Consider the following 27,352-nt stretch of genomic DNA (forward strand, 5'->3'; position numbering starts at 1 on the left):
TTATGGGAACAGAGCGTACCAGTCCCGTGTAGGGAGTGACATAAGGCAAACATGAAGAACCAATACGAAACTGAGAAATATTAAAATATTTGTAAGTTTCCTTTAGAAATCCTCCTGAGATAAGTCAACCTTATAACTCACTCAGAAAGGGTCAAAAAATAACTGCAATCCAAGCCTCAGTGGGGCCTGGAAAAATTAATCCTCACACTGAACTCGTCCTCTCAGCACACTGTCCTTTTGGCGCTGTACTCGATCTGAATAGCAAAGATAAAGCCAGACCTCTCTCTCTCTCCCTCAGTGGAAAATAGTCTTGATTTATTGCTCATGAAGTACTATTAAGTAGCACGCATGGAAAAAAAAAAAGCATACTGTCAGGATTTATTCTCTAAGACTCCATAAAACTCACAGTCCCTTCTACCGCTGATTTTTATGACTTCAACTGGGCAATTCCCAAGCCGAAAACCTCAACCTGCCTAACTCGGGATTCAACTTCTTCAGCAGGCCACTGCCTCACCTAAACATGCCAAGGTCACAGGCAAGCAGCTGAAGTTCCCACTGACCTTGGGTAACCTCTGGGGGTCCTTCTCTCTCTTGGTACACAAGGTCAGCTCACACTGGAGGAAGAGCAGCGAAATGTTGAACACCGGCTTGAAGACAAAACTGAATCGCTTCTTGTCCATCTCGGCTTGCGGGATGGGAAAGTGCACCTTCTTGGGACTGTAGAATTTGACTGATTCATCTTTTGGACAAATGTTCTCAATGATGGTGTAATCAGACATCCTATCCGGGTTCGAATACGGGGAGATAAAGCATGTTTGGATGGCAAACCCCAGCTCCTTGTCAGCCTTGGTGACAGACACCTAGGAAAGTACAGAAAGATGAACTCAGAAACATGGCAGCAAGTCACTTCCACCACAGGCACAGAGCAATGTACCCACATGACCCTTGGCATGACATGCTGTTTATTTTCATTTTCTTAACACAAGTGCAGCTTCCCCTTATCACTGCCAAAGTAACAAATACTTGTAGAAGAAAGTATTTCCATCTAAACTGGAGGGGACAGTACATTACTTGGTTCAAATGCCAGTCTGGAATACAAGATAAATACATGTCTTCAACCTTCCGCAAGCCCTCGGGGAGAGATAAAAAACAATGAGCACACCACATACCTCAAATTTTCCAAAATAAGTAAAACACAGGTAAAGCCCTTAATATTACAACAGGGTATGCTTGTAAGACAAGATTTAAAAACAATTACTCAAAAAAAAAAAAAAAGATTTCAGAGGCAGAATCTATTCCACCCAGGCAGGCAAAGCCAAGCTTCCCAACAAGCACAGAGCAAACAGTAAAGGCTGCAGGACAACAGGGCCCTGTGAAGCCCCGCCTCGCTTGCCAGCAGACCTGAGCCGCCCCGGGAGCAGGGGCAGCAGGACGTCAGGCACGCTGCAAGCTGGTGGCCATCACAGTCCTGGCAACGTGGCCCAGCTGCTCACAAGACCGTGCCAAGGACTCTCCCCTTCACTCTGTAAGCCCAGGGGTATTTTAAGGGAAATCTAATATGGAAACTGTTCCAAGTCATTTACACTTCCCTCTTACAAAACATTTGTATGGGCCAGGTCCAAACCTTGTTAAGGTTCTTTTCTTTAGAAACAGGAAGTTGTGCTGAGCCAAGTGTAAACAGAATTCAAACCTCAACCATCCTGAACTCGGCTTAAAGTCTCCAGATTGGACTGGATTCTCCATTGGGTGACACTGTGTGAACTACCCCGCCCCCACCAACTCACCCCTACCCCCATGCCTCATTCCTTCACTAAACTTAGGATGAAAATAAACTTAAACTACTTCAGAAATAAAGTCAGTTTTTACACCCCTAGGCCAGTGGCCTCAGAATCCTCTCAGGAGACATGGAGATATAAACAAACTTTTCATTCTGAGATACCCAGGGGAACCCCCTGACATTGCCTGGGGCCTCGAATCCACAGCCCTGTTGTGAGAGATTCCCCCACAGTTACAGGACACTCTCAACCATCCAGGTGCTGAGAAGGAAGAGGGTGTCACTATGATGTCATCCTTCTACAAACCTCTACTCCTGTTTTGTTTTGTTTTTTTTTTGCAGTCTTTCTGACAAGCAAGCTAGTCCACTTTGGAAAGATGGCAAACAACATACACCTTATTACTAAAAAGTACTCTTCAACAAAATTAGCCAGTGTAAAAATACGTAACAGGGTGACTGCAAATTTTTATTCTCAAAGAAGGTATGTAATGGCATAATGTCTGGCCTCTCCAAAATTCTGCTTTAGAATGGGAAAAAATATTGGCAGCAAGTCCTTAAAGGGGCTGGAAAGGACTGGCAGGAGGACTGGGGCCTCCCAAGTGAGTAGATCTCAAGAAATCACATGCTCAGGCTCAGCTTCCTCACCTACAGAACAAGGACTCTGCCACTGTAAGATACAGTTCCTGGGGTCATCAGCAAGCTGGCAGTCACGTGCCAACAACAAGGCTGTTAGCAGTAGTACTATTCCCGAATGAAATCTGGGGAGAGGGGTTATAAACAATTTTTTAAGTCCCCAAGACAAACAAATTTAAAGAGAAACTGCCATTATGGGACCAGGGATCACACACAGATGACCAAAGAACAGGTGGAAAAATGGTTAATGTCTTGGATTAAAGGAGAAGACTGTGGCCAAGAGGGAACAGAGGATTCTGGGAGGAGAAAAGAGAGATGCAGGGGAGAAAAAATGTGGAAGCAGTTTTGTAGGCCTAGTCCATGATTTATGCAGCTTTACTTGACAGAGGTAAATACTTTTCCTATCACAAGTGACATCTGAACTGGGAGACGAAGACCAAGCAAAGATTGAGATTTCCTCTTGTATTGTAGTTTTAAACAACAGTAAAATAAAGCAGTTTGCAATCAGCTCTTCAATTCTCCTCAATGTACTTGACATTAAAAATGGTAGCAAAAAAGACCTAGGGCATTTATTTTTCATCACTTGACAATATCTCATAAAGTTTAACTACCAAAAAGTACTTAGTATAAGATATGGACGAGAACAAAAAAATCCAACTTATAACATAGGTCAAGTAAGCTAACCCTGTGGAGGTGGGGAAAGAATAGACGACACACTCAGTGTGAGATCCACAAGCAAGACTGGCCACTGAGGAGCAAAAAGCAGAGCCATGACCTCGCTGAGGAAGGCACACACTTGGAAAAGGACCAACTGCACTTAGGCAGCACCCCTGACGCCCAGAGCACAACAGGGAGTTGTCGACCGACTGAACATGTGGACTGTGTAGCCAGGAAAGAAAGAGGGATTAGGAAAGATCTATGACTAGGAACAGTGGGTAGAGAGCTTTATATTTTCCTCAGCAGAGAAAGAAAATGCTTCCCAAAAGAGCAAGTTCTCAAGCGGCAGGTGCGAAGAGGGGCAGAAGCCATACGATCACGATTGGTGAAACCAGCAGCCAGAGCCCATAGGCACGGTGCCAGAGTTGGTCAAATGTGAGAGTTAATTTCCTTCCCCGAGCAGAACTGCAGGCACTGGAGTCACCTCTGAGGTATGGAAGTATCCCATTTCCACCCCAAGCTGCTCCCCTTCCACCAGCCAGCCTTCCGCCTCACATCAACACAGCACACCTATGGATGCCATTCTTCCAGGACAGCAGGCAAAATGGAAACATAGTTGTGAGAACTCAGCCAAGCTTGTGCCTTAATTTTCACATCCACAAAATGCAGATATTGTTAGTCTATACAAGTCAGACTGTTGTGAAGAATTAATGAATTGCTATAATTCTTACAAGTGGGTCTGGTACATAATAAAGCTTCAAGAAACACGTGCTATTATTATTTTATTATGACCACCACTACCTAAAGTTTGGCTGTCATTTCACGTGCATGCTACATACACTAATGGTATGTGCAGGGCACGGTTTCAATACATTCACTCATTTGGAAACAAGTCAAGAAAAAAAATTAGCCAATCTCCTTGAGATATGGTAGCATAGTGCATTTCGCTTAAAAGTATGTAGAATTTAACCTAATGTATGAAATCCTGATGTTTCCTGCTCTGGTCAGAAGCCAACTTGGAAATGTTTTTCTGAGCCAAGACCTCACTCAGATCAGGTCAAGTGCCCTGGGAGGGTCAGGGTAGCAGAGGGGAGGAGGTGTGTACAGTGTGTTCTAGCTCCTATCAGAGGGACTATCGCTCAACACTAACCTAAAAGCCTACTGAAGGGTCAGGTCTCACCTCAACATAAACGTGACCATTTTCTGCGACAGAGAAGATGCCCTGGGAGGGCACCAGGAAGAGGTCAGTGTTATACAGCTCCATGTTGAAACTGATGTTTCCGTTGGCCTGGTCCAGGAAGCTACTTGGGTTCCCTGGCTGCTGCAGGCTGCAATTAAACTGGAAAAATAAATACATAAAATCACCGTCACATGAAGGACAAATGCCTGGTAGCTTCAAGGGTTTTGGCCTTTAATATGCTTGTATTTTCACAATAACCCCTGATTAAACCCAAACAAACTTGCAGGTTCCTCAAAAAGTCTATAAAGGGACCCTGTGCAGTGGCCTAGTAGCTAAATCCTTGCCTTGCATGACCAGGATCCAACTTGAGCACTGGCTTTTGTCCCAGCTGCTCCACTTCTCATCCAGCTTCCTGCCTGTGGCCTGGGAAAGCAGTCAAGGACGGCCCAAAGCCTCAGGACCAACCCTGCACCTGCGTGGGAGACCTGGAAGAAGCTCCTGGCTCTAGGCTTCAGATCAATTCAGCTCTGGCCCTTGCGGCCACTTGGAGAATGAACCAGTGGATGGAAGATCTTTCTCTCTACCTCCTTCTCTCTGTAAATTTTCCTTTTCCAATAAAAATAAATAAAGAAATTTTATTAAAATGTCTGTGAAGAATAGATTTAACACGTAAAGTGATTTTGGTGCCAAAAAAAATTTCTGCAATCCATGCATGATTTTCTCAGAATGCACATTTTCAACAGACTTTTAGATGACTCCTGTAGACAAAACTCTCCATAAACTATCCACTGAAAATAGACTCACTGGCAGGATTTCAGGACGGCTAATGAAGGAAGGCTCTCCCTCATCCATGTCTCCGGGAAATCCATTGTCTCCTGACTCCAGGTCTTCATAACCTTCAGGCCAGCCACTGCTGTCCATGGGGGTCAGCCCCTTTATCACAACCTAGAAGACAAAGAAAGCACAGCTAATGCTACCAAATTACCCAGCTACACACATTCAGTTCTATCTTACATTAACACCCATGGAATGAGTCAGGCACAAACTGAAAATAAGACTTGAAAACAGAAACAGCAACAACAGAAAACTCCACACATTTTAGGATTTCATTTCAAAGTGGGAAGCAATAAGGAGAATACTAATTAGGTCTGAACTAGGAGCTTTATTTCTCAAAGATGCAGATTTATTTTATAAGTAGACGGAGAAAATGCAAATTAATTAGATAATGGAAAAACACTAAACACTCAAATGGAGTTGAATGGGATTGTTGCTTGCCAATATGGCAGAGGGACCATATAGGCAAGGATCTGGATACTAAAAACTCTAAGAAATACAAAGACTTGGCCATGGTAGGCTTAAAGATTTATAAAAACTTTTATTTGAAATTAGAAGTCAGGATATGGGAACTCAAGCCAGGTCTCCCACGCATGCAGCAGGGATTCTTAAACTATGCACCTGCTACTTCCCACTGTTGGAAAGCTAGACGTGGGAGCCAGAGGTGACACTTGAACCCAGGCTCTCTCCTGGGGGTTAGAACCTCCCAAAGGCATCCCAAGCCCTGTACCAAATGTACCACCCCTAGAGTCTCACATAATTTCATAAAGGCCTTCTTAAATCTGAAATCACTTTTTAGAGAAGTTGGCCTACCTGTGGAGGAGATCCAAGTGAGCCCACAGAAACCAGCCATCCGGCTGCTCAGTTGTGCAGAGCTGCTCACTGAGAGCCTAAGACATTGAGGTTTATCTCCCAAAGAGCCAGGCCATTTGATCCTTTGGGTGCAAAGAGGAGTTCTAATCTCCCTGCCAGTGAACCCTTTAGCAGCAAGTGTCAGAAGGAGGGAGTTGGTGAGATCACCACAATCTCAGCTGAGCAAACAGGACCTTCCTACTCCCCAAAATTCACGGGGGAAAAAAAAGTAAATGAAAAAGAGGCCAGGGTCCATGTAAATTCCTTTTTCTTGAGACCTGACACTTGAGTTTGTTCAGGCTCCTGCTCATCATCTTCAGACACACAGGAAGACTAGCGTTAAGGCAACTCCAGCAAGGCTCTGACAGAAGGCAAAGAGTGATGCTGGAGGACACTCACCGAATTGTAGTAGACCACGCCATTAGGAGTTAAGCGCCGGTGGCGGGTGCCGCAGCCATTCAGTGGAGACTCCAGGATGAAGTGGGTGCCATTCAGCCTGGCCTTGCAGCTAGGATCCAACAATGTGACCTCCTTCCCTGAGTAGCTGCTGGTCTGCAACAACAATCAGCAAAGACACAATGGGGCTTGCAAGCACTACGGCTGCACGTAGTTAACACGTGCTGCTTGGTCTGGCCAATGAAGGCAAGAGGCACGCATTCTCCTCCTCTCCCCCAAGGACTGTTGGTTTGCCTTGGAAATTCAAGAGCAAAATACTGACACACAAGGATCTGGAGTCTACCTTGCCCCCTCCTAGAGAACAGCAGGACCCACGTGAGAATCACAGCCAAGAGGAAGAGGTTCCTCCAACTGAGAAAACAGAAGTCTCCAGAGCTCAAAAAGTGAGGGAGCTGGAGGGAAACCGAGCAGACAGCCCGGAGCAAGGTGGAGGCAGCGGTGGCCTCTCTTCTCTTCTTTCAGAAGCTGCACTGACCTGAAAAGCGTCTTTTTCTACAGCCACAGTCATCTTGTCACTGTCACATTTGACTGACAGGGCAACATTCATGCTCCCTTGCACCTCTTCTGGCTCTCTGGGACTAGGAAACAGTTGCACGCTGGGGATGACCCGGTCCTTCGGCCTGGGGATCCTAGTTTCACCTTCTTCCTTCCGGCTTTTCCTGGAGAGATCTGGGAAAGGGAAGGGGAGACCTCCGTTTCGGCCTCCCCCGCCCCGGAAGGGCGGGTTTTCCAGGGTAGGCAAGGAGCTGGGGTCCAGCAGGATGCGTAGCTCAGGAGGGATGGCATGGACTTCCTCATCTCTCATCTCCTCTGTGGCGACAGAGAAAGTAAAACAGCATTAATGTTGCTGCCAGGCCACAGGCATTGCCAGCAAACGCAGAACAGGAGCAATTGGCTAAAATGGGCAAGTGTAAAATTACTTTTAATAAGTCATGCATTTAAGCAACCAGGAATCTGGAAGCCTGGCATCTAGTCCTGGTCTCTCCACCAAGCTCAGTGTCTTTGGGCAGTTGGCTTATTTCTCTGTGCCTCAATTTCCCAAAATGTATAAAGATCAGATGACATCAGTGGTTCTCAAAGGGACTACCCTTCACAATTACTCTGAGAACTTAAAAAAAGAAATCTCTACACCCAGATTGTAGCTGCCAATTAAAATGTAAACTCTCTGGGGGAAGACCCATTCTTATATTTCAGACTCTCCATGCAATTGGAATGTACAGCCCAGGTGAGGATCATGGTGACAGCTAATTTCTAAATACAAGAGAAAAATCTGTGACTTCACCAAGTTGCACAGGGCCACACTATTCCATTCAAATACCACTGTAATATTTCTCTTAAATCTAGAGATTTTTTTTGAGCAGTTTTTCTAAAGATTTCTTTAAACAATATTAGTATTTGTTATTATCTGAAAGGCAGGCAGGGAGACAAACAGGGAGACAACTTTCATCTATGGAGGTCACTCCCCAAATACCTACTGCAACCAGGACTGGCAAGAACCAAGCCAGAAGCCTGGAATTCAATTTGGGTGTTCCACATCGGTGGCAGGGGCCCAAGTACTTGAGCTATCATCTGTTGCCCTAGCTAGAATTGGAGCATAGCCAACATTTCAAAACAGGCTGGCTAATATTGGATTGGGCATCCCAAATGGCATCTTAACCACTGTGGCACACACCTATCTCCAGCACTAACATTAAAAAATTAGTGGGGTATGGTGCTGTGTCTGCAGCATCGGCATCCCATATGGGTGCCAGTTTGAGTCCCAGCTTCTCCTGCTAAAGTGTCTGGGAACACACTGGAAGATGGCTCACATCCTTCGGTCCCTGACACCATGTTGGAGACCTGGAAGAAGCTCCTGGTTCCTGGTATCAGACCAGCCCAGCTATGGCTACTTGGAGAGTGAAACAATGAACGGGAGACTTCTCTCGCTCTAATTCTGCCTTTCAATATTTGGGTGGGGGAAGTGTTGTCATAGAGGTTAAGTGAGTGAATAAATGGGAGCAAGGAGACTCGAACTGGTTCTTCTAACCTTCGTTCTGAGAGCATTACAATCATGAGGAGTACCAGGAGTGAGGAACAGGTCTGGGGAACAGAATCCTGCAGCTGGAGTCAGGTTCACTGTAAGACTCTTTCAAAAATCTCATGAATTTGTTTAGCCTCTGCTTTCTGCTCTATCAAAGTAAAGTGGCAATGCTGCCCTCCAACTGGGTCGGAAGCCCCAATATGAGTTCCCACAACCATCTTCCTCAAGAGGCAGGTTCTGACCATGCATGGTCTTCTTTCCTGCAGTGGTACCCACTGTATTCTCAGCCATAAGTGGTCCCGTGATGGCTCTAAGACGAGAACCCTAGCCAATGTATCTCTAACGTGGTCACAGCAGAGATCCAAGGCAAGGTGCTCTGTTACATAAGCACCTTACAATACTAAGATGTGTATTTCAGCTTCATTTATTACAATTCAAGACCATTTTAAGCCTTACACTAAATAGCACATACATTAGTAAAATGCATAACAGAAAAACTGTACCATAGAAGCTGAAATGAGATACCTTTATGAGAAAGCTTTATTTGGGACATCTTTTTCATATAAGTAAATAAATTTTAAAAATCACATCTTACCATGGTTTTCAAGTCGAAGATGAAATCTATTAGCCACAGGGGCCATGGTGTATGAAGTTACTGGGCTATAGCCATTGTCCAAAGCCCACTTCACCAAGTTCTCTTGGGTGGAAGGAATATCATCTCTTACAGTCTTGGTCATGGTCATAGATCTCTCACTCTCTTTCCCAAAACCAATACTGTTAGGAGCCTACAGAGAACAATAAAATAAATCTCAATCATGAATCTAAAGATAAATAATATTTTGAACAAATCTTTCACAGAAAGTGAAGAGACACCTATTCATGCTATCTGATCATGTTGCTTGGGTAGTTTATCTTAATAAAAATAAAATTAAAAAAATTAACTAGCTGCATATTATATATATATTTTCTGTGTCATAGAGAGTTAAATGTTGAAGTCCTTAACACACTCATCAAATTTGTATACCAAACTTTCTCCTGTTTCTATCTACAATTAGGTATAAAGTATACAAATTTACATGTTTAACTTCCTATAACCCAAGATTTAAATGAAAGCATTAACAAGTTGCCTTAAAAGGAACACTAGCCCATTCTTACTTACTAGATCCCATTTGGCAAAACTGTCAACGTAAATATTTTGTTTATAATTTATGATCAAGCTGATGTTTCTGCAACTGCTCATTTGCCAGTTCTTTTAACTGACTATGCTAACATTTTGTGCTCTAAAATATTATTTAATTTAGGTTACTTTTCCTCTGCCTGTTAATTTTTTCAGGTTTATTTATTTATTTGAAAGGCAGAATTAGAGAGAGGTGGGGGAGAGAGGGAGGGAGGAAGGGAGAGATGGGAGAAAAGAGGAAGTGGGAAGGGGAGAGAAGGGTGAGAAAGAGAGGGGGGAGAGAGAGGGAGAGAGGGAGAGAAAGAGGGAGAGAAAGAGGGAGAGAAAGAGGGAGAGAAAGAGGGGGAGAGAGAGGGAGAAAGACAGACAGACAGACAGAGATCTTTCATTTGTTGATTTACTCCCCAGATTGCTGCAAAGACCAGGGCTATGCCAGGTCAAAGCTGGGAACCGGGAGACTGCTCCATCTGCCTTTCCCATATAGGTAACAGGGGCCCAGACGTTTGGACCATCCCCTGATACTTTCCCAGGCCGTTAGCAGGGAGCTGGATTGGAAATGTAACAGCTGGGATATGAACTGACACCCATATGGGATGGTGCTATTGTCTTTGTCCCCCATTATGCAAGCTTATTAATGCTTTATCCAATATTACAAGTAGGTCAGAAAATATGTATTCAGTGGGAAATCAGTTATGAAATTAAAAATCATACAAACTCTTTCAGGAAAGAATCTAACTGGACTCTGAATAACCAAGACATGGGAGGTGAATATCTGCATCACTTGGGGACTCAAGTAACTGAGTGATCTAATGTGAGGGCGACACAGCCAGACGCTGCACAGGGTTCTCAGAGGGCTGGCCCCACCTTTTCAACAACTGTTCTACCAGGCAGCAAAGTCCCTCCAGCACACAGCTTATGCCATTTTCACGCTGTATAAAAATCAGTTTAATTTCCATGCCCATTGATTTTGCCCTGCACACATGCAGCATTTTTCCTCAATTCCTCATTTGTTTCCCATTCTCTTTGCCCTTAACATGACTAAATACTAATCTTTTCCCACTGTAACACCATAAGAAATTCACAGGCTCTAAGTTCTCTTGGCCTCATTGATAGAGGGAGATTGGCTGGGGACACATGTATTTAACTTCAGGGCTTAAAAGATCTCACCCAAAGGACTTATCCATGGGAAAACTGCCAGACTGGCTAGCCAGTACCCTTGCATTCAGAGAAACCAGGCAGTTTTAGTCCAAGTTGTGCAGCCAGGTGTTAACTCAGTCCCACATACTCAAAGTGCTACAGCTCTCACTTGAACTCAGCGCAAATTTCTTCGGACAAGAAGGGTTAGAAAAATAGCAACTAAGGGCAAGAAATGCAGAGGGGTCAAGGAAGGAGAGAATGCCAAGCTGAAGTCAGGGAGGGTGTGATTTGTCCTGGGGAGTTTTTATCCATTTGGTCAACAACAGCTTCTTTGGCACAGCTTCTTCCAGTACTTCAAAGCAGCACATCATTTTGATCAGCTGGAGTCGGATCACCGGCCTAACCAGTACTGCTTGGCCTCATCTGCCCTGTTCCACGTTGCTGGACAGCTGAGAAAATCTTGTATTTCCAAAATACTACCATTATTGCTTCCACTTGTCCTTTTGTCCCAACACATAATGATCTGCTCACACCTTTCCACATAAAATCTGTATATCGATTAGGCTTAAGAACTGAAATGATAGACAACCATCTGTACAACTGCCAAGGAACAAGGCTTGGCACAATGACAGGTACATTGCTTCTCAGCACTAGACAAATTCTTCAGTCCATATCTCTAGGAGTCCCTGAGTTTCTTCCAAACTTAGCAGAACTATTTCAAATGGGAGAGTTCTTAGGAGTCTCCAGATATGTTTCCCAGCTACCATATCATGAGAGATGGTGAACCACATGAAGAGTTTAAGGTGCCTCCACAGCCCCTCATGTTTGCATCAGAACTGACATGAGGGGGGAAGCAGTGGTGCAAGAGGTAAGTCACAGAGTACAGTGCATATGCACTTAGGGATTGTAATTAAAAAAAACCCTTTCTAAGAACTGGCTGACACCAACCTTGAAATCCTGAGGCCACATGAAACAGAGTCAGAGGAAACCCGTAATCAATTTCCTCTATCCATTCTTTAATATTTTAGCAGTTCTTCCGGCCATAAAAGTAAGTATGCAGGGTCCCCAGAGGATCTGAAGCAAGAGTCAGAGCTGCACACGGCAAGGTAGGCACTTCAGTGTTCCTGTTCCTGCCCTTGGCATTGCTCTTGACTATTCTGGATACTTGAAGAACACATTCTGCCCATGCCCCATGGTGTGTGTGTACCAAGAAAGGATGTTGAGTCTAGTGATTGAGATGCTGACTGGAGCACCTGCATCTTGGATCAAGCGCCTGGGTTTGAGCCTGGCTGCAGGCCCAATACCAGTCTCCCAGCTCTTGGTAGCCATGGTGGGCATCTGGGGAGTGAGCCAGGGATGGATTGCGAGTGCTCTCTCTCTTTCCCCCCTTCTCTCAAATAAATCATAATTGACAAACACTTTTTGCACCAGATTAAACATGCTTTAACTCCATTCTCTGCTAACTTTTTGTAGTACTCCCATTCATGGTTCAGCCACCTGTGTTTAATGGTGCTCTGCTTTAAATTTACCTGTCAAGTTTCTTATGATTCCTTCAGCACTAGACATGTTTTTTGATTTTTATCTTTCTTCGAGAAGAACTGCTGGTGGTAAGAGGATAAGCCCCATTTTACACTAAGTGCTATGCTGAGAGCTTTCTGAACATTCTTTTATTTAATTTTCTTCTTAAAAACAGGGAATTGGGAATGACAATTTGTTAGGGAAGGAGAATCCAAGAGTCACATGCCCACCTAGGAATTAATTCACCCTGTGCCCGCAGTGCACCCAGTGCTTTAGGTGACATGCCTGTGCCCCCTTAACAAATACTTGTTGAATAAGTGAGTAAACAGACAAATGAACTTAGCTCAACTTCACAATCACTCTCAAGGTGTTTACTATCACCATATATATTTTATAAGAAGACAGATCGTACAGTGAGTTTCGCCAGTATGTACTAGCAGTAATGATAAATTAGATGAGGTTTTTAATGTAGCCCAGTCTGACTCAAATCCAGGATTCTTGCCACTCTGCCATTCTGTCTAGAAAGCAAATGCTAGAAGCAAGGTGTCCATGATGTCTTTGCTCCTTTGCTGTCTAAAAAAAATTTTTTTTAATTTATTTGAGAGGCAGAGACCCAGAGAATGAGGCTGTCTCATGGGCTGGTCCCTGCTCTAAACGCTCACATTAGCTGGGGCTGGGTCAGGATCAAGCTCCACAGCCAAGGACTCAACACAGATGCCACATATGTCCCAACTACTTGACCGATCACCTTTGCCTCCTGTGATCTGCATCAGCCGGAAGCTAGAGACAGGAGTCAGAGCCAGACCTTGAGCTCAGGCCCTCTGCTAGGCAACACAGGCACCTCCACTTGCAGCTTCACCACTAGGCCAAACGCCTGCCGCCACTTCTCCCTTTCTAAGCACTAACGCATACATTTAGATGAACAGATAACCTTCCTTCACAGCACAGAATTCACATCTGAGACAGGGAGTTAGGAAATCACAAAGCATGACACTGATTGGGAGAATGAAACAGAACATTATGAAACATGACCTAATTGTTCAGTCATGTCCTGCATTGTCCAAAATTGGCCAGGAACAGGAGGACAGCCAAGGAGAGGGAGATAAACAGATCTTGATTGGGATGAGCAATCTCATTTCTAGCCTTTCTGATTCCTAGGAGAGATTAGGACACTGAGTGGACTCTAACACTCAGGGAGAGAAAGAGCTGGGGACGAGGTCAGGGCCCAAGGAATAGTTACACAAGCACTCCAGCAGGGAATTAAAGTGTACCGTATGTTTTTGCTTTTCAAAGCATGATTCCCTTTCCTGTTTTTGTTATTCTGAAATCAAAAACATTTGGCCAGTGTGCCAGGCAGCAAGAGCGGCAGACAGCCCAGGTCACTGACACCCCTCATGCCATGCCAGGGAGGGCAATCTAAATATCTCTGGCTTCTGAAAGTCACGACCACACTTTGTGCTCCATACCAAACTTGTGCATCACCGTTACACACGACGACTTGTTAGGACTGTCCCAAAGTTAACAGAGAGAAAAAAAAAAAAACAAAAAAACCACAGGAACCAGAAGTAATGACTTTAAAATGAAGCTAGTGTGCTCATGACCTTGCCTGCTGCTTTTACAGAGGGCTTTTACATGACACTGCACAGCGAACTGTTGGCTTTCCTTACTGCTGGATCAGGGAAAGGTGCAATGTACGACTGAATAATACCAGAACCAAAGGCATAGTTCTCCTAAAACACCGAAAACTTAAAGCCTACTACAACTGATTTGATGCAGCTACTAAGAGAGACACTGCCTACTTAAAAAGATAAAGAGAGAGAGAGAGAGGGAGTTGGCACACTGACTCAATAGGTTCATCCTCTGCCTGCCAATGCCAGTGTCCCAAATTGGCACTGACTCTAGCCCTGGCTGCTTCTTTTATGATCCAGCACCCTGCTATGGCCTGGGAAAGTGGCAGAGGATGGCCTAAAGTCTTGGTACCATCGGAAACCTGGAAGAGGCTCCCGGCTCCTGGCTCCTGGCTTTGGATCAGCTCAGTTCTGGCCACTGTGGCCACTTGTGGAGTGAACCAGCAGACAGAATATTTCTCCCTCTGTTTCTCTTTCTCTCTACAAATCTACCTAACAAATACAAATAAATCTTTAAAAAAATACAATGCATAAACAGTTGATCCCATAAAATAAAAGGGGTAATAATTTGCTAAAAGATGGAGAGGATGATTTCTCTCTAATTTTTAATATAATTACTTCAATATTGTGCTAAATAAGTAGCCCCTATTTATAGCTAAGACTGTAACTTTATTAAATTGCACATCCAGCTTTTTAAGAAAAGAGCCTCTTCTGCAGGTCATTCCAACCAGTAAAGTCTCCTTGAGATTTCCTTCATGAACTAGAATGCTTCACAAAGAGACCAGACTTTCCCAGTATCATCTATCTAACCTCAGAATCAGTGTGATTTTTCTTCTATCCGTGTATTTCAAATGTAGAGTCACACATACACACAGAAGGAGAGAGAGAGAGGCAGACCTCCCATCTGCTGGTTCACTCCCACAAAGCATGTAACAGCTGGTTCTAGACCAGGCTGAAACTAGGATCCCAGAAATCAATCCAGCTATCCCAGCGGGGTGACAGGACAGGGACTCCAGTACCTGAACCATCATCTGCTGACTCCTAGGTTACACATTAGCAGGGAACTGGATCTGAAGCAGAGCAGGGACTGAAACCCAGGCAAGCAATACAGGATGTGGGTGTCCCAAGTGGTGTACTAACTGCTATACTAAATTCCTGACCCAATTACTATGATTCTTCTCTCAGTGTTTCATCCTTGGAAGTTTAGAGCGGGCAGGAAGACATGCCAATGCCAAAAGAACAGCACATGATGTGAACTGGAGTCAGCCTGATTTCCCATGCCTTCCCCATGTCCCTAACACCAAAGCAAGAGTTGATTCCCAGCACCCAAGGCCCGCACAGCATTCAGCCCTGCAAAGCTTCACTGTGCTCCTTATTTTATACTTCCTAGGACTGCAAAATATATCTCAGGAGTTTTGTCAATGAGGCCACTGGAGCTTAGAGAACTTCAGGGACATGCCCATGGTCCCAGCTTGTAAGTGGACGTACCAGGACACAAAGTCTGTCATGCCCCGTGCTGATATTTCAACCTCCACATTGGTGCTCTCCGTCAGGAGAAGCCAGAGATCAGCCTCCTCTGAAAAGTGAAAAATAACTGGGAGGGCTTAAAAAGTTCAAAGAGACAGAAACTTGAGAAAAACAACACATAGAAACCCAACTTAAATTACTGCCATTCGTCAAAACAAAGAAATGCTTACAATAACTTTCAGGTTTCCCTTCACGTCAAAAGACTTGATCACCCAGTTGACAGACTTCTTGCACTTCAAGATGAGGATGAGATTTCTGACCACCTCGGGATGCTCACGAGAGGGTCTTATGTCAATTATTATATCCACCTGGAAAGCACTGGGAAGAGCAAACAAAGGCGAAGTTAGGACCCACATGCCAGGAAGTTGCAGCTCTCTCCCCTCTTCCAAGTCTTCGTGTTTCTAGTGTCTGGCCAGCTGATTAAAAACTTGGAGTTGATCCTGGGCAAGTGACATGTGCAGAACAGATTGTTATTGCACACAAAACAAAATGATTTTACATAACAATGGAAACAAACTCCTGCTGATCATTAGCCAGGGATGTATTTTTCCTCTTCTTTGAGAAAGCAACACCAAAATCAAGATGGTTCCTTGACAAAGCCACCATCAGAAAGAGACTTGGACAAACCAGAAGATAGACTTACTAAGGCAGAACTGTCGCTTTTGCTATCCAGCATCTTCAGTGCAACTACAAGCTCAGACACTCCTTCAAAACCAGAGGCAGACAGAAGTTTGGTTTGTGGGTGGGTGGGTGGGTGGGGGTGGGGGTGGGGTGGGTGGGTTGTGATTAGGGGGGAATCACACTAATAAAAAACTTGGAAACTTCAAAGTTAGAGGCAAAGAGATTCTTGGCTTCACTCAGGTTTGCTCAAACCATTTACAACTGCTGCAAAATCCTATCTGCATTTACTTTCCCCAAACTTCTGGATAGACAGTTATGAAAATAAAGAAAACAGATGGTCAACTGAGCAGTTGCTAGAAAAGCAATGACCACCCCCACCTTTTAAGAAGTCTGTATAGAAGGGAATTTCTTACTAAACAATATCTCCATGGTTCTAAACTTAAGGAAACGGTCTTTATTTTCATCTTGGTTTTACGTTCTTGCAAAGCATAAAATGAACAATGAACTCAAATGAAGCTGTGGGCTTCATAGCTAAGCACATGTGCCAGACTGCTTCTAGTTCTCATTGCCTTTGAATTTACCACACAACTCCTCATGTGGGACAGAATGGAATCCTACCAAAATGAATCTTCAGTTTACTCACTTTTGAAACCAAAACCTCATTCGAATTTTAACTCTGAAACCCCTCCACAACGTACACATTAACTTTTTGAAGTCATCAGTGCCCATGAGATGCAGGCTACAGTGGGAGAAGGAACTTTTCCTCTTTTCTTAATTCCCGAATTATTCCCAATAGGGAGGGTCACATTTCCAGTCCAGGGGTAGGACACTGAGATGGTGACAGGAATGCAGAGGGGAGACGAGTTCTCTCATGGCAACTTGGTAACATCAAGTCTCCATGAAAGACCACTCCACCTTTCTCTCTCTCTCTCTCTCTCTCTCTCTCTCTTTCTCTCTCTCTCTCTCTCTCACACACACACACACACACATAGCTGCAAACAGTTCTAAGTGTATACATGCTCCAAGGACACAATGAACAGAACTTCATTAAGATCAGAATGTTCCAGAAATGATATTTATGCTAATAAGGCACATTTTGTGATTTTCTTATCAGAGATAACCTCAGTCAAGGGGGATCATGAAGGTACAAGAGGGATGGTGTTCTATATAATACTGACAAGTCCAAAACAGACTTCAGCAACCCAGCTGGAATACAGAGGGTCTGCAGACAGCTGCAGAATATAAAACACCACTAGTGCCTATGTTCCCTCCTCAAAACTTTTGTGCACCACACCCAAAGTACTGTGAGTTCCCCAACCACTGACACAGGGAGGGCAGCATTGCTCCTTGCCACCAGCCAGAAAATGAAAACAAAACAAAACAAAAAACAAAAAAATCAAAAACCTTGGACCGTTTTCCTCTCTTGGGTTCAAAAGACAGCCTGATTTCACTTTCACTCTTACCTGTAAGGGTTGGAGTTGGGGGTGATGAGCTCAATGATGTGCACTTCCTTGTCCTGGGGCTGGCTGTCCATCACACAGCCTTCTGCTGCTTTGGGCTGCAGGTACTCGGCAAGGTAATTGAGGGAGAGAAAATTCTTCCCTATGTTGCATGTGGCAGGGAACACTTGATCTGAAAGGAAGCAGCACAGGGCAGTCTGTGAGTCCACTGAGCTACCTGGAGCCAGTCTCCAAGGAGAGGATGCTGGGGACATGGAACAGATGCAAGATGGAGAATCCAAAGTCTAAAAGTGGGTCTTGATCTGTGGCTGCCTCGACCATTGTCACCTAATGCCGAAATCTAGCGGCCTTATTAAAACCAAGTCCTCTCCTTTCTTGTCCTCATCCATTTCCTTTGACCATTCTTTCACACTGTTCCACTGGCTCCCTGTCCTCAGCTCATCTTTTAAACACTGATGGTCCTCAATCTTCAGTGCATGTCACAATGCACCTGCTTGGACCCCCATCCCAAAGAATCTGATTCAGGACATCCCGGAGGAGGGGGAGGCAACTTGCTTTCTCTTTGGAAAACCCCATTGTTGATCCCAATCTGAATGAAGACCAACAACCCTAGCTCCTTCCTCTTTTTGTCTCCAGTTTTTCCTACGAATTCAGTCACTCCTCTGGCTGCCACTTTATCTAGACTGTGACTCCTCTTCTGAGCTGCAGACTTGGACTTTCACATGTCTACCAAGCAACTCCTCCGTGAAACTCCAACAGGCATTCCACGATCAGCATAGTCAGCACAGATCCCATTCTTTTTCCTTTCCTTAACTGTCATCAGCTCTCACAGAATCTGCACCTGCTGACTCAATCCACTGGCAGCTTGAAAATGTTTGGAAAAAATAATGCATCTATAGTCAACATGTACAGGCCATTTCCCTCATCATTAATCCCTAAACAATGCAGTTTAACAACTATTTACATCGCATTTACACTGTGTCGGGTATTATCAGTAATCTAGTGATGATTCAAAGTACATGATGGAGAGAGTGCACGTGTATATGGTTTAGGCAAACACTACACTCTTTTACATAAGCACTTGACTATTGTTGGATTTAGGTATCCTCAGGGGAGGAGCTCGAACCAGCTCCCTAGAGACACCAAGGAACACCTGCATGCTCCTCCTTGCCTACTTGCTCTCTCAGTTAGCTGGAGAGCCAGCCATCTAATTCCATCTCTAGAGCAGCCTGTAGAATCATTCTAGCATGATTCCTCCTCACAGCACCATATACTCCAAAGTTTAAAGGCAGGCGTTTGGGAAAAGCAGAGAGAGAGAGCAGAATTATACTCTCTTCTACAACCTCAATAGAGACGATCAACCCATGTTCACACAGCACTTGATGGATTGCACAGTGCCTTCACAAACACTTTCTCACTGTGCTGACGGTCACCCACCACCTGCCCCCAGGAAAGTGATATGAGCAGCCGGAGCCTGAAGACACACTCCTCACCCCACAGCACACACCGCTGACTGAGGCAGCGCTGGGGTAGACTGAGCTTCCAGAAGGAGGTTTAAACGTTTAAACAGAACTTGGAAAAACTGCTGGCAGTGTGACAGCAGGGCATAGTGCAGGGAAGTTCTAGATGCAGCAAGTTTTTTTTTTAAGGAGTAATTAATCAGAGACTTGGCATTTCAATGAAATGGACTTCTGCCTTGGCCATTTTAAAGGCAGGATGCCAGGTTTCACATCCACAGCAGAGTCTCACTAGGGAGTAAGGAATTAGTCCAGGAGACTCCAAAAAGGGATTCTTACTGCCCCCTCTCCAACTTGTGCCACCTGCTGTGCAGAAGCTTACAACAGGCACTGTGGCATTATAGCCCTGGCCATAAAGGCACTAGGACAGAGAGAATGAGGGTAGTTCACAAGGCCTCTGGTTTTATAGGGCATTACAGGTGCGCACATGTTGGCTCTGTGTTCTGCCTTATTTGCTAAAATCCCCCGAGAGGAGAGCTCGAGGCCCCACTGGCTCTGCCGGCAAAGCCGCCCTCCTCCACATCTGCTGGGGGCTCAGCCAGATGCTCAGATGAGGTATGCACACTGTGCAGCTGCAGCCCCACAAGTGCTTCCCCAGAACACAGGACGGAAAATGATACTGGGAGGGCAGGGCTGAAATGTAATCAGGAATCCAAAGGTGTGTTTATGGGCCAGGGAGCACAAGAGACGAGGCCTCCTGGGACTGGGGCCTGCAGATCCCATTCAATAGTGTGGCTGGCTGGTATCTGGCATGTGTAGGCATACGGCATGGCGTTCCTGAGTTCATAAGCAATCGACGAGAGACTGGAGACAAATACTAGACAATGTTTAATTGTCCGAAAGTTGCCATTTTGGACTCCATTCCCAGATGTGCAACTATCACTACGTTGTATAAGCTGACTGGTGTGTGGGTGTGCATGGGGGAGTAGGTTTCCCCTCTCCCAGAAATGATTTTCCACATAACTGGCATTCAAACTTAACATCAAGTGTCAAGTACAAAGTAAGCCACAAAAAGAATTTTTTTGTGACAGGGAGTCACATGCTCCTTCGTATTTTAGGAAAAGATTGACTGATGTGTTGCACCCTAGAGTGATATGCTTGGAGAGTAGGTGTGAGCCCAAGAGGCAAGACCTTTCCCATTGTGGAAACTGGGGCTCTGGTGGGGAATCAGAGGCTACTTGCGGCCTCAGGGGTAGCAGGACCAGTTGGGGTAAGGATGGAAACTTGTTGATTTTTCCACCCTAGGTCAGAATGGGTCTTGGAAGTTGGTCACCGTCAGGACTACCTGGAGCACCTGTTCAATTACTGATGTCTCCTCTACAGTTTTCTGCTTCAATTGGTATAGGCTGGGCCCCAGAACTGGCATTTCTAACCAGCTGCTAGATCAGGCCAAGGCTGTCGTGGTGAGAACATTTTGAGAACTCATGGGGTTCAAGTAAGATAAAGCTAAAGGCCTGAGACCCCCCCACCCCTGGGTACATGAAGGATAGTGAGGGCCAAGTCATGGGAAATTGATGAAGTGCTGACAAACATAACCTGTGATCCAGTACCCTAACTAGAAAACCTTCCTTTCCTAACTGCTCTTATGCATGGTGTGACATATCAACTGGAACCATAGTCTAGGGGCTCCATAGGTTTTACCTAGGAGTTAATCATTTTCCTGGATGGGGCATCACCAGGTCTTTTGTGCTGGCTTCCCATACCCTGAGTGTAGCTTACCTGGTTACACGACTTTTCTCCTGGCTCTCAGAGCAGGTGCCTACTGCTCCCAGAACCTCATATCTGTCTATGGAACACAGTCCAACATTTTGAATGCTCCTACAGCAAACTCTGTTGTTCTAATGAATTCCAAGAAGGACCTAGCATTCTTTCAAGTTTGTAGAATGCTGCTTCAGAATATACACCACTGGCCAAGGCTTAGAATATTTATTAAAAGCGATTTCTCATTGTTGTCTCCACGGACTTGACCTTCTTCATTACATGACTATCATGAGAGTTCAGTAACAAAATTTGACTTTTTCCACCCAATTTTCATGTAAAATCCCTGTCTATCCCAGCTAAATCAGTGTTTCCATCCAGGCGGCCCACTTGCATTTTTAAAGTATGCTTATTTGTCTCAGACTTGAAAAGTACGACGTCAGGCATCAGGCACTGGACTCCAGAGCCAGGAAAGTGGGGTTGAGTTGGATGCTAGAAATGTGGATTTCAGTAAATTGGGTAAACCCTCCACATTGTTCTCTGTCAAATGGAAGAAACAATGTTTCCCTCCTGGGTTTTGTGGTGGGTTGAATGGGCTGCATGTGGAAGGCCCTTCTAAGGCCTCTATGGGGCACACATTCTGAGGTCCACGTCCACTCTTCCTCAATCTGTCACACACACTCCACAAACGGCACAGAAAGCACAGGAGCTGTGATCAAACAGTCAGCACCCCATTCTTCTCTGTCACACAGACTGGCAAGGTGTTGGCAACTGCTATGGAATTCAACAGCAAGTGTGGGCTGTGGAAATCCTGAAATGTGGTATTCACACAGTCACCTGACTACAACAAGGACCCACTCACAAGTTACTTTCTAGGAACTTACGGGAGGTTCCAAAACATGACAGTAGTATCAAACTTTCATGGGAAAATGGAAACTAAAAGACAGGCTTACCTCAGTGTAAGAAATTTAAAAATACATACACAAATATCTTCTTAATATGTACTCACTAAATATTTTCTGAAAGACACTCACATACACAACTGGAGACAATGACAAGATCTTATTTTTAAGAAATAATATTTCAAAATTGTGTTCTAATCCCCTGCAAGGCAATCTCTGAATGAGGCCACACATTAATTTTTCCTTGGGATCTGTGTTGTGGAACAGCCAGTTAAGCTGCTGGCTGAAATGCTGGCATTCCACATGGATGCCAGTTCAAGTCCTGGCTGTCTTACTACTGATCCAACTCCCTGCTAATGTGACTGGGAAACCAGTGGAAGATGGTCCAAGTGCTTGGGGCCCTGCTGTCCCCATTGAATCTAGAAGTCCTAGACTCCCAGTTTTGGCCTAGCCTTGTTCCACCTTTTGTGGCTATCTGGGAAGTAATTGGAGGATGGAAGCTAGCTCTCTCTCTTTCTCTTTCTTCCTCCCTCCTTCTCTCTCTCCTTCATTTCCTCTATAACGCTTTCAAATAAATAACCCTAATAATAATAATAATAATAATGTATCTTTTTTAAAGATTTTTTATTATTATTGGAAAGCCGGATATACAGAGAGGAGGAGAGATAGAGAGGAAGATCTTCCATGCGATGTTTCACTCCCCAAGTGAGCTGCAACGGGCCAGTACGCGCCAATCCGATGCCGGGACCAGGAACCTCTTCCAGGTCTCCCACGCAGGTGCAGGGTCACAAAGCTTTGGGCCATCCTCAACTGCTTTCCCAGGCCACAAGCAGGGAGCTGGATGGGAAGTGGAGCTGCCGGGATTAGAACTGGCGCCCATATGGGATCTCGGGGCTTTCAAGGCGAGGACTTTAGCCGCTAGGCCACGCCGCAGGGCCCAATAATGTATTCTTGTAACAGGCATTAGCATTAAGCATGTAAACAGCTTTGCTTTGCTAAGTACTCTAAATTTAATTGACATCGCCTACTGTGTATGCTGAATAGTGGCTATAGACAAGCCCTGCTGTCCTGTCCTGTATCCCTCCGTCACCACTCAGTTGTCACTCCCTTCCCTCAGCCTCCCTTCACTTCGCTCCATTTCTGCTCATGCACCTCTTCTACATCCTACCCAGCACCTCCCCACTCACCCCTCAATCACGTCATTCCACTAGTCCTACTTGGTCACTCCAGCAGACAAAGAAAGTGAGCAATGTGTTCAGCACCAGCCCCAAAGGATCTTGCAGGGCCATGCCAGCTCCCGTTCCATGCTGAGATTCTAGGGTTCCTTGCCCTAACCACTTGGCCTCAGAGACCAGCAGCAGACTGTCACAGACCAGTCATTCAATGAATCCACGTAAAACTTACCTTCTCCCACTTTGATGTAAATGTTTCTTGCTATCTTGAGTTCAGTGAAGGAAGTAACTGCTCCATACTCCTTTCGGGCCCAGCTTAACAGATGTTCATTTCCATGAGGGAAGTTCCTCTCTTCTGTTTCTGCTGTCAAGGAGAAGTTTCCTGATGGAAACTGGACCACAGAGCCCTCAGACACCTAGAGGAAAGAAGATTGCATATTTAACTTGGTGCCTTCACCTGGTCTGTGGTGTACTTAGTGAAGGGGCTGCACCCCAACAAAGGGGATGGTCAGTGGAACCTCTGCGCTTTGTGATTCAGGCACATGGTCCTTTTTCTGCAGCTGTTTCAGACAATAAGACCAAGTTCACTTCTTCCGGCTGACAGCAAGGCTCTCTAGGTGGGTTGTCCCTAGAGCTCTGGCAGGTTTCTGTGATGAGACTGCATTACACTCTATGAGTAACCATAAGACTCATCTTTGTTGTTTTCCATCTCTCTATACTGAAGGCCAACTTGGCACTCCATTTATGTGACTTTCCCATTGGTGGAGTCAACCAACACAGAATGAAAATCTACAGGAAAAAAAACCCCACATTTTTGTCGAATATATGCAGACTTTTTTCTTTATCCTTATTCCTTAAACTATTTAGTATAAAAACTAGTTACACAGCATCTTTGGTATATAAGTAAGCTAAAGATGATTCAAAGTATACAGTAGAATGTGCTCTCATTATATGGACTAAAATGCCGTTTTATATGAAACCTGAATATCCATAGATTGTGATATGCACAGGGGTCCTAGAATCAGTGTCCCTTCAGACAAAAGGGATCAAGTGTCATGTGTTACAAGTGAGAAATGTTAGCGAGTGTCCTCATAGGCTTGTAATGGGCTGCAGGATCAAGGCAATGAACCCCAAAGTTCTGCCAGCAACTGACCAACACTTCAAATCTTTCCCTGGTGGGAGCACCTGCCAACAGAGTCACAACAAGGACACAGTAAGGATCCTTTTGATTCAGGTTCTCCTGAGTAGATAAAAAAAAATGGCCAAAGACTGCCAATCTTCTATAAGGTTCTAGATTTGGTCGCAGAGAGATTACTGTATATCACAGTACATAACCATCTATTTTGTAAGATTCCCAAGTTACTAAAGAGAACAGAATCAAGAGGCTTTTAGACAATCTTAATAAAAATTTCAGGATGGGTCAAGCAAGTGCGATATGATGGCTGAGGTACGCAGATCACTGTTGAGTTAGCACAGGTTGTGTGGATATAATTAGCATACACACAGGAGGAAAATCATCTTGCTGCTATACAACAATCACATTCAGCTGCTGGTAAAAATGCATGTCATCAGCTAGCATTTACAAAACATGGTTGATTTTTATCAGCGTCTAGGTGAAACCTCACACAAATCTCCAAGTCATACAATCCTAAGTGTCTTCTATATCAAGCAGTCTATTCTGAATGAAAAGCAAGCAGTTGCAAAGGGCATTCAGTAAAATCTGACAAAAAAGCAAGCTAAGAGATTTTGTTAATGGTTCTAACTGCTAATAGCAATGTTTTCAACCTCAACACATATACAAAACTGTATTTGCCCAGCTACTGTGCTGGACAGTGACATGTCAGCGCTAGCAAAGAAGCACTTCACTTAACTAATTCCATGTCTTTCTAATGCTGTGGTTGTCTCTTGTTTGAAGACTAGAATCATCTACAGAATGTGTAAATGTCTTATGCTCAGGCTACCTCCAACCCAACTAGAATCTCTGGGGCAGGCCCTGAGTATCAGAGTTGTTCTATGCTGCCCGGGTGATTGCAGTGTTCAGCCACACATGAGATCCCTGGCTTGATTACTGCAATATCCCATTGTTGAACAAAACTGATAAGGGAAAAGCCCAGTGTGGGGTACCTCACACTAGTGGCTCTTAATCAGGGGTAACTATGTCCCCCAGGAGACATTTTGCAGCACCTGTCTGGAACATTCTGACTGCCAGGAAGGTCATGCTGCTGCCATTCATGGAACACAAGCCAAAGAAATGGCTGCACATTTGACAAGGTGTTGGATTGCTGATAACACCTGACACGCTGTGCCCCCTATGTAAGGAATTCCTCAAAATGTCAACCTTATAGAGACAGAAATCTTGTTCTATACTTTAGACCAATCAAATGTTGGCTCCTGAGTGGGAACCTGCAAACTGACTGTCCTTTCCATGATGGAAATCAGGCTTGCTCATCACTACCTCGTAAGATTTAAGTATGATGGCTCAGTGGCTAAATCCTCGCCTTGAATGTGCCAGGATCCCACGTGGGCATTGGTTTGTGTTCTGGCTGCTCGGCTTTCCATCTGACTCCCTGCTTGTGGCCTGGGAAAGCAGCAGAGGACGGCTCAGAGCCTTGGGACCCTGCACCCACGTGGGAGACCTGGAAGAGGTTCCTGGCTCCTGACTTCAGATCAGCTCAATTTTAGCTATTGCAGTCATTTGGGAAGTGAACCAGGGGATGGACGATCTTTGTCTCTCTTTCCTCTGTGTAAAGCTGCATTTCCAATAAAACTTTATACATATTTTTTACAAAACCATTAAGAGGACCTTTCTGGTTTGCATTGGCTTGGGAGGCCCAGATTCAGTCATTATTGAAGAGGAGGCAAACTATTTTCCAATAGTAACTTGCTGTGCAATGGACACCATGATCTGTTATCAAGGGTGGGAATAACAGCTTTCCAGTGTCACTCTGACCTGGTTCTGATGTGACCTCCACATCAAAAGCTCCCAAGCCCTGTTCCTGCCCCATAACAACCATGTCCTCCCAAGAGTAATTCCTGGGCAGCTCAATTTCTCATCAACGCTAAACCTCAAACAATGCTTATTTGCTTTCCTGGTTTTAGCTCTGTGACAAGTTTCTCACTGAAAAGCATTTGTTCAAAAAAGACCCTTTGATCAGGCATGTCCCTGGTGGCTGGGAGGGAGGGAACCCCATAACAGGGGCCAGTGTTGTATCACAGTGCATAAAGCTGCTGTCTGTGGTGTCAGCACCCCATATGGGCACTGCCAGCTTTGAGTCCTGTTTCTGATCCAGCTCCCTGCTAATGTGCCTGGGAAAGCAGCAGAAGATGGCTCAAGTGTTTGGTGGGCCTTGCCACCCATGGGGGAGACCTAAATGAAGCTCTAGGCTCCTTACTGGCACAGTGCTGGGTATTGCAGCCTTCAGGGGAGTAAACCAGCACCTGAAAGGGGGAGGTGGTGTGTGTGTGTGTGTGTGTGTGTGTGTTTCCAATTTTCAAAATACATAAAACGAATCTTAAAAATAAAAAAATGAAACCCACACACTCTGATAGTCCTGTAGCCTCTCTACCCTGTGGCCAGCACAGCCAAAAGTGGGGGAGAGTGTCCCTGAACGCTCTGCCTCTTTGCTCTCCTCTATGATGTAGCTGTGAAGTAGAGCATGGGATTTTAAGAACCACATGCTAAGAACTCCTGTCCCCAAGGGGAAAGGTGAGAGATGTAACCCATTGGTGCAAGGCAGAGGCAAGAAGGCAGGGAGTGTAAAGGAAGAAATCAGGAGCAATTTGGGAGCATGGCCTGAGGTCATCAGCAGTGAGGCTGTGCTGGAGCTGGAGCATTCAAGAAGGGGCAGCTCCTCCTAGGGCCTGCACGCCCATCACCTCTGCTCCCAGGCAGCAGCAATGAGCACCACACGCTCAGGCTCCAACCCCTCCTCAGGCACATTCCAGCAGGAAGAAAGAGAAGTTGCCAGGGGTGGTGAGGAAGCCTGACTGCAGGTCAGTGGGAATTTCCTGATCAAGCAAGTGGCTGGTTAGTACTCAACTCCGTAGGCTCTACGACAGAGGCCTTCCCTCTCCTGCTGAGTTTCAGAAGGCCATGTCCAGGTCTTCACTGGTCCTCAGGACCCAGAAGGCTGGCTAGGATGACTTCCACAGGACAGACGAGGAAGCCTTTGAGAGACTGGCAGAATTGGCACTGGGCAAGACCAGGGCACGAGACTGTTAACCCAGCCGCAACTGGCTTCGCTTGACAACCTCCCAGAAAGGAGACCTTACTTGTTCCCAAGCCAGAAGATTTCTGTCTCATGTTTCAAACCGTAAGATTTGCCTTCTAGGGCTGGCACAGTGACAGTGGCACATGTGGGTACAAGTTTCACTTCCAATCCAGCTCCCTACTTACTGCCTGGGAAAGCAGCAGAGGTTGGCTGAAGTGCTTGGGTCCCTGCACCCACATGGGAAACCTGGAGGAGGCTCTTGCTTCCTTGCCTTGCGTTAGTCCAGCTCCAGCTGTTGCAGCCATGTGGGGAGTGAACCACTGGATGGAAGATCTCTTTTTCTGTCTCTGTCTCTCTTTCTCTCTGTAATTCTACCTT

The 27,352-nt window shown here is 45.2% G+C and overlaps 1 protein-coding gene across 1 annotated transcript in view; it reads right to left on the reverse strand.

The window, feature by feature from the left end:
• The window catches only part of TGFBR3 (transforming growth factor beta receptor 3), a 198,771-nt gene that overhangs the window by 22,542 nt on the left and 148,877 nt on the right, over positions 1–27,352 (reverse strand). Inside the window, exons 5-13 of the mRNA XM_058659133.1 lie at positions 22,996–23,179; positions 17,478–17,646; positions 15,564–15,711; positions 9,002–9,191; positions 6,862–7,196; positions 6,330–6,482; positions 5,049–5,189; positions 4,245–4,403; positions 561–860 (exon numbers count right to left, since the gene is read on the reverse strand). Of these exons, the coding sequence (XP_058515116.1) occupies positions 561–860; positions 4,245–4,403; positions 5,049–5,189; positions 6,330–6,482; positions 6,862–7,196; positions 9,002–9,191; positions 15,564–15,711; positions 17,478–17,646; positions 22,996–23,179 (1,779 nt within the window). The remainder of the gene's footprint in view (positions 1–560; positions 861–4,244; positions 4,404–5,048; positions 5,190–6,329; positions 6,483–6,861; positions 7,197–9,001; positions 9,192–15,563; positions 15,712–17,477; positions 17,647–22,995; positions 23,180–27,352) is intronic.

This window comes from Ochotona princeps, chromosome 2, assembly GCF_030435755.1.
Source record: "Ochotona princeps isolate mOchPri1 chromosome 2, mOchPri1.hap1, whole genome shotgun sequence".
Classification (NCBI taxonomy): domain Eukaryota; kingdom Metazoa; phylum Chordata; class Mammalia; order Lagomorpha; family Ochotonidae; genus Ochotona; species Ochotona princeps.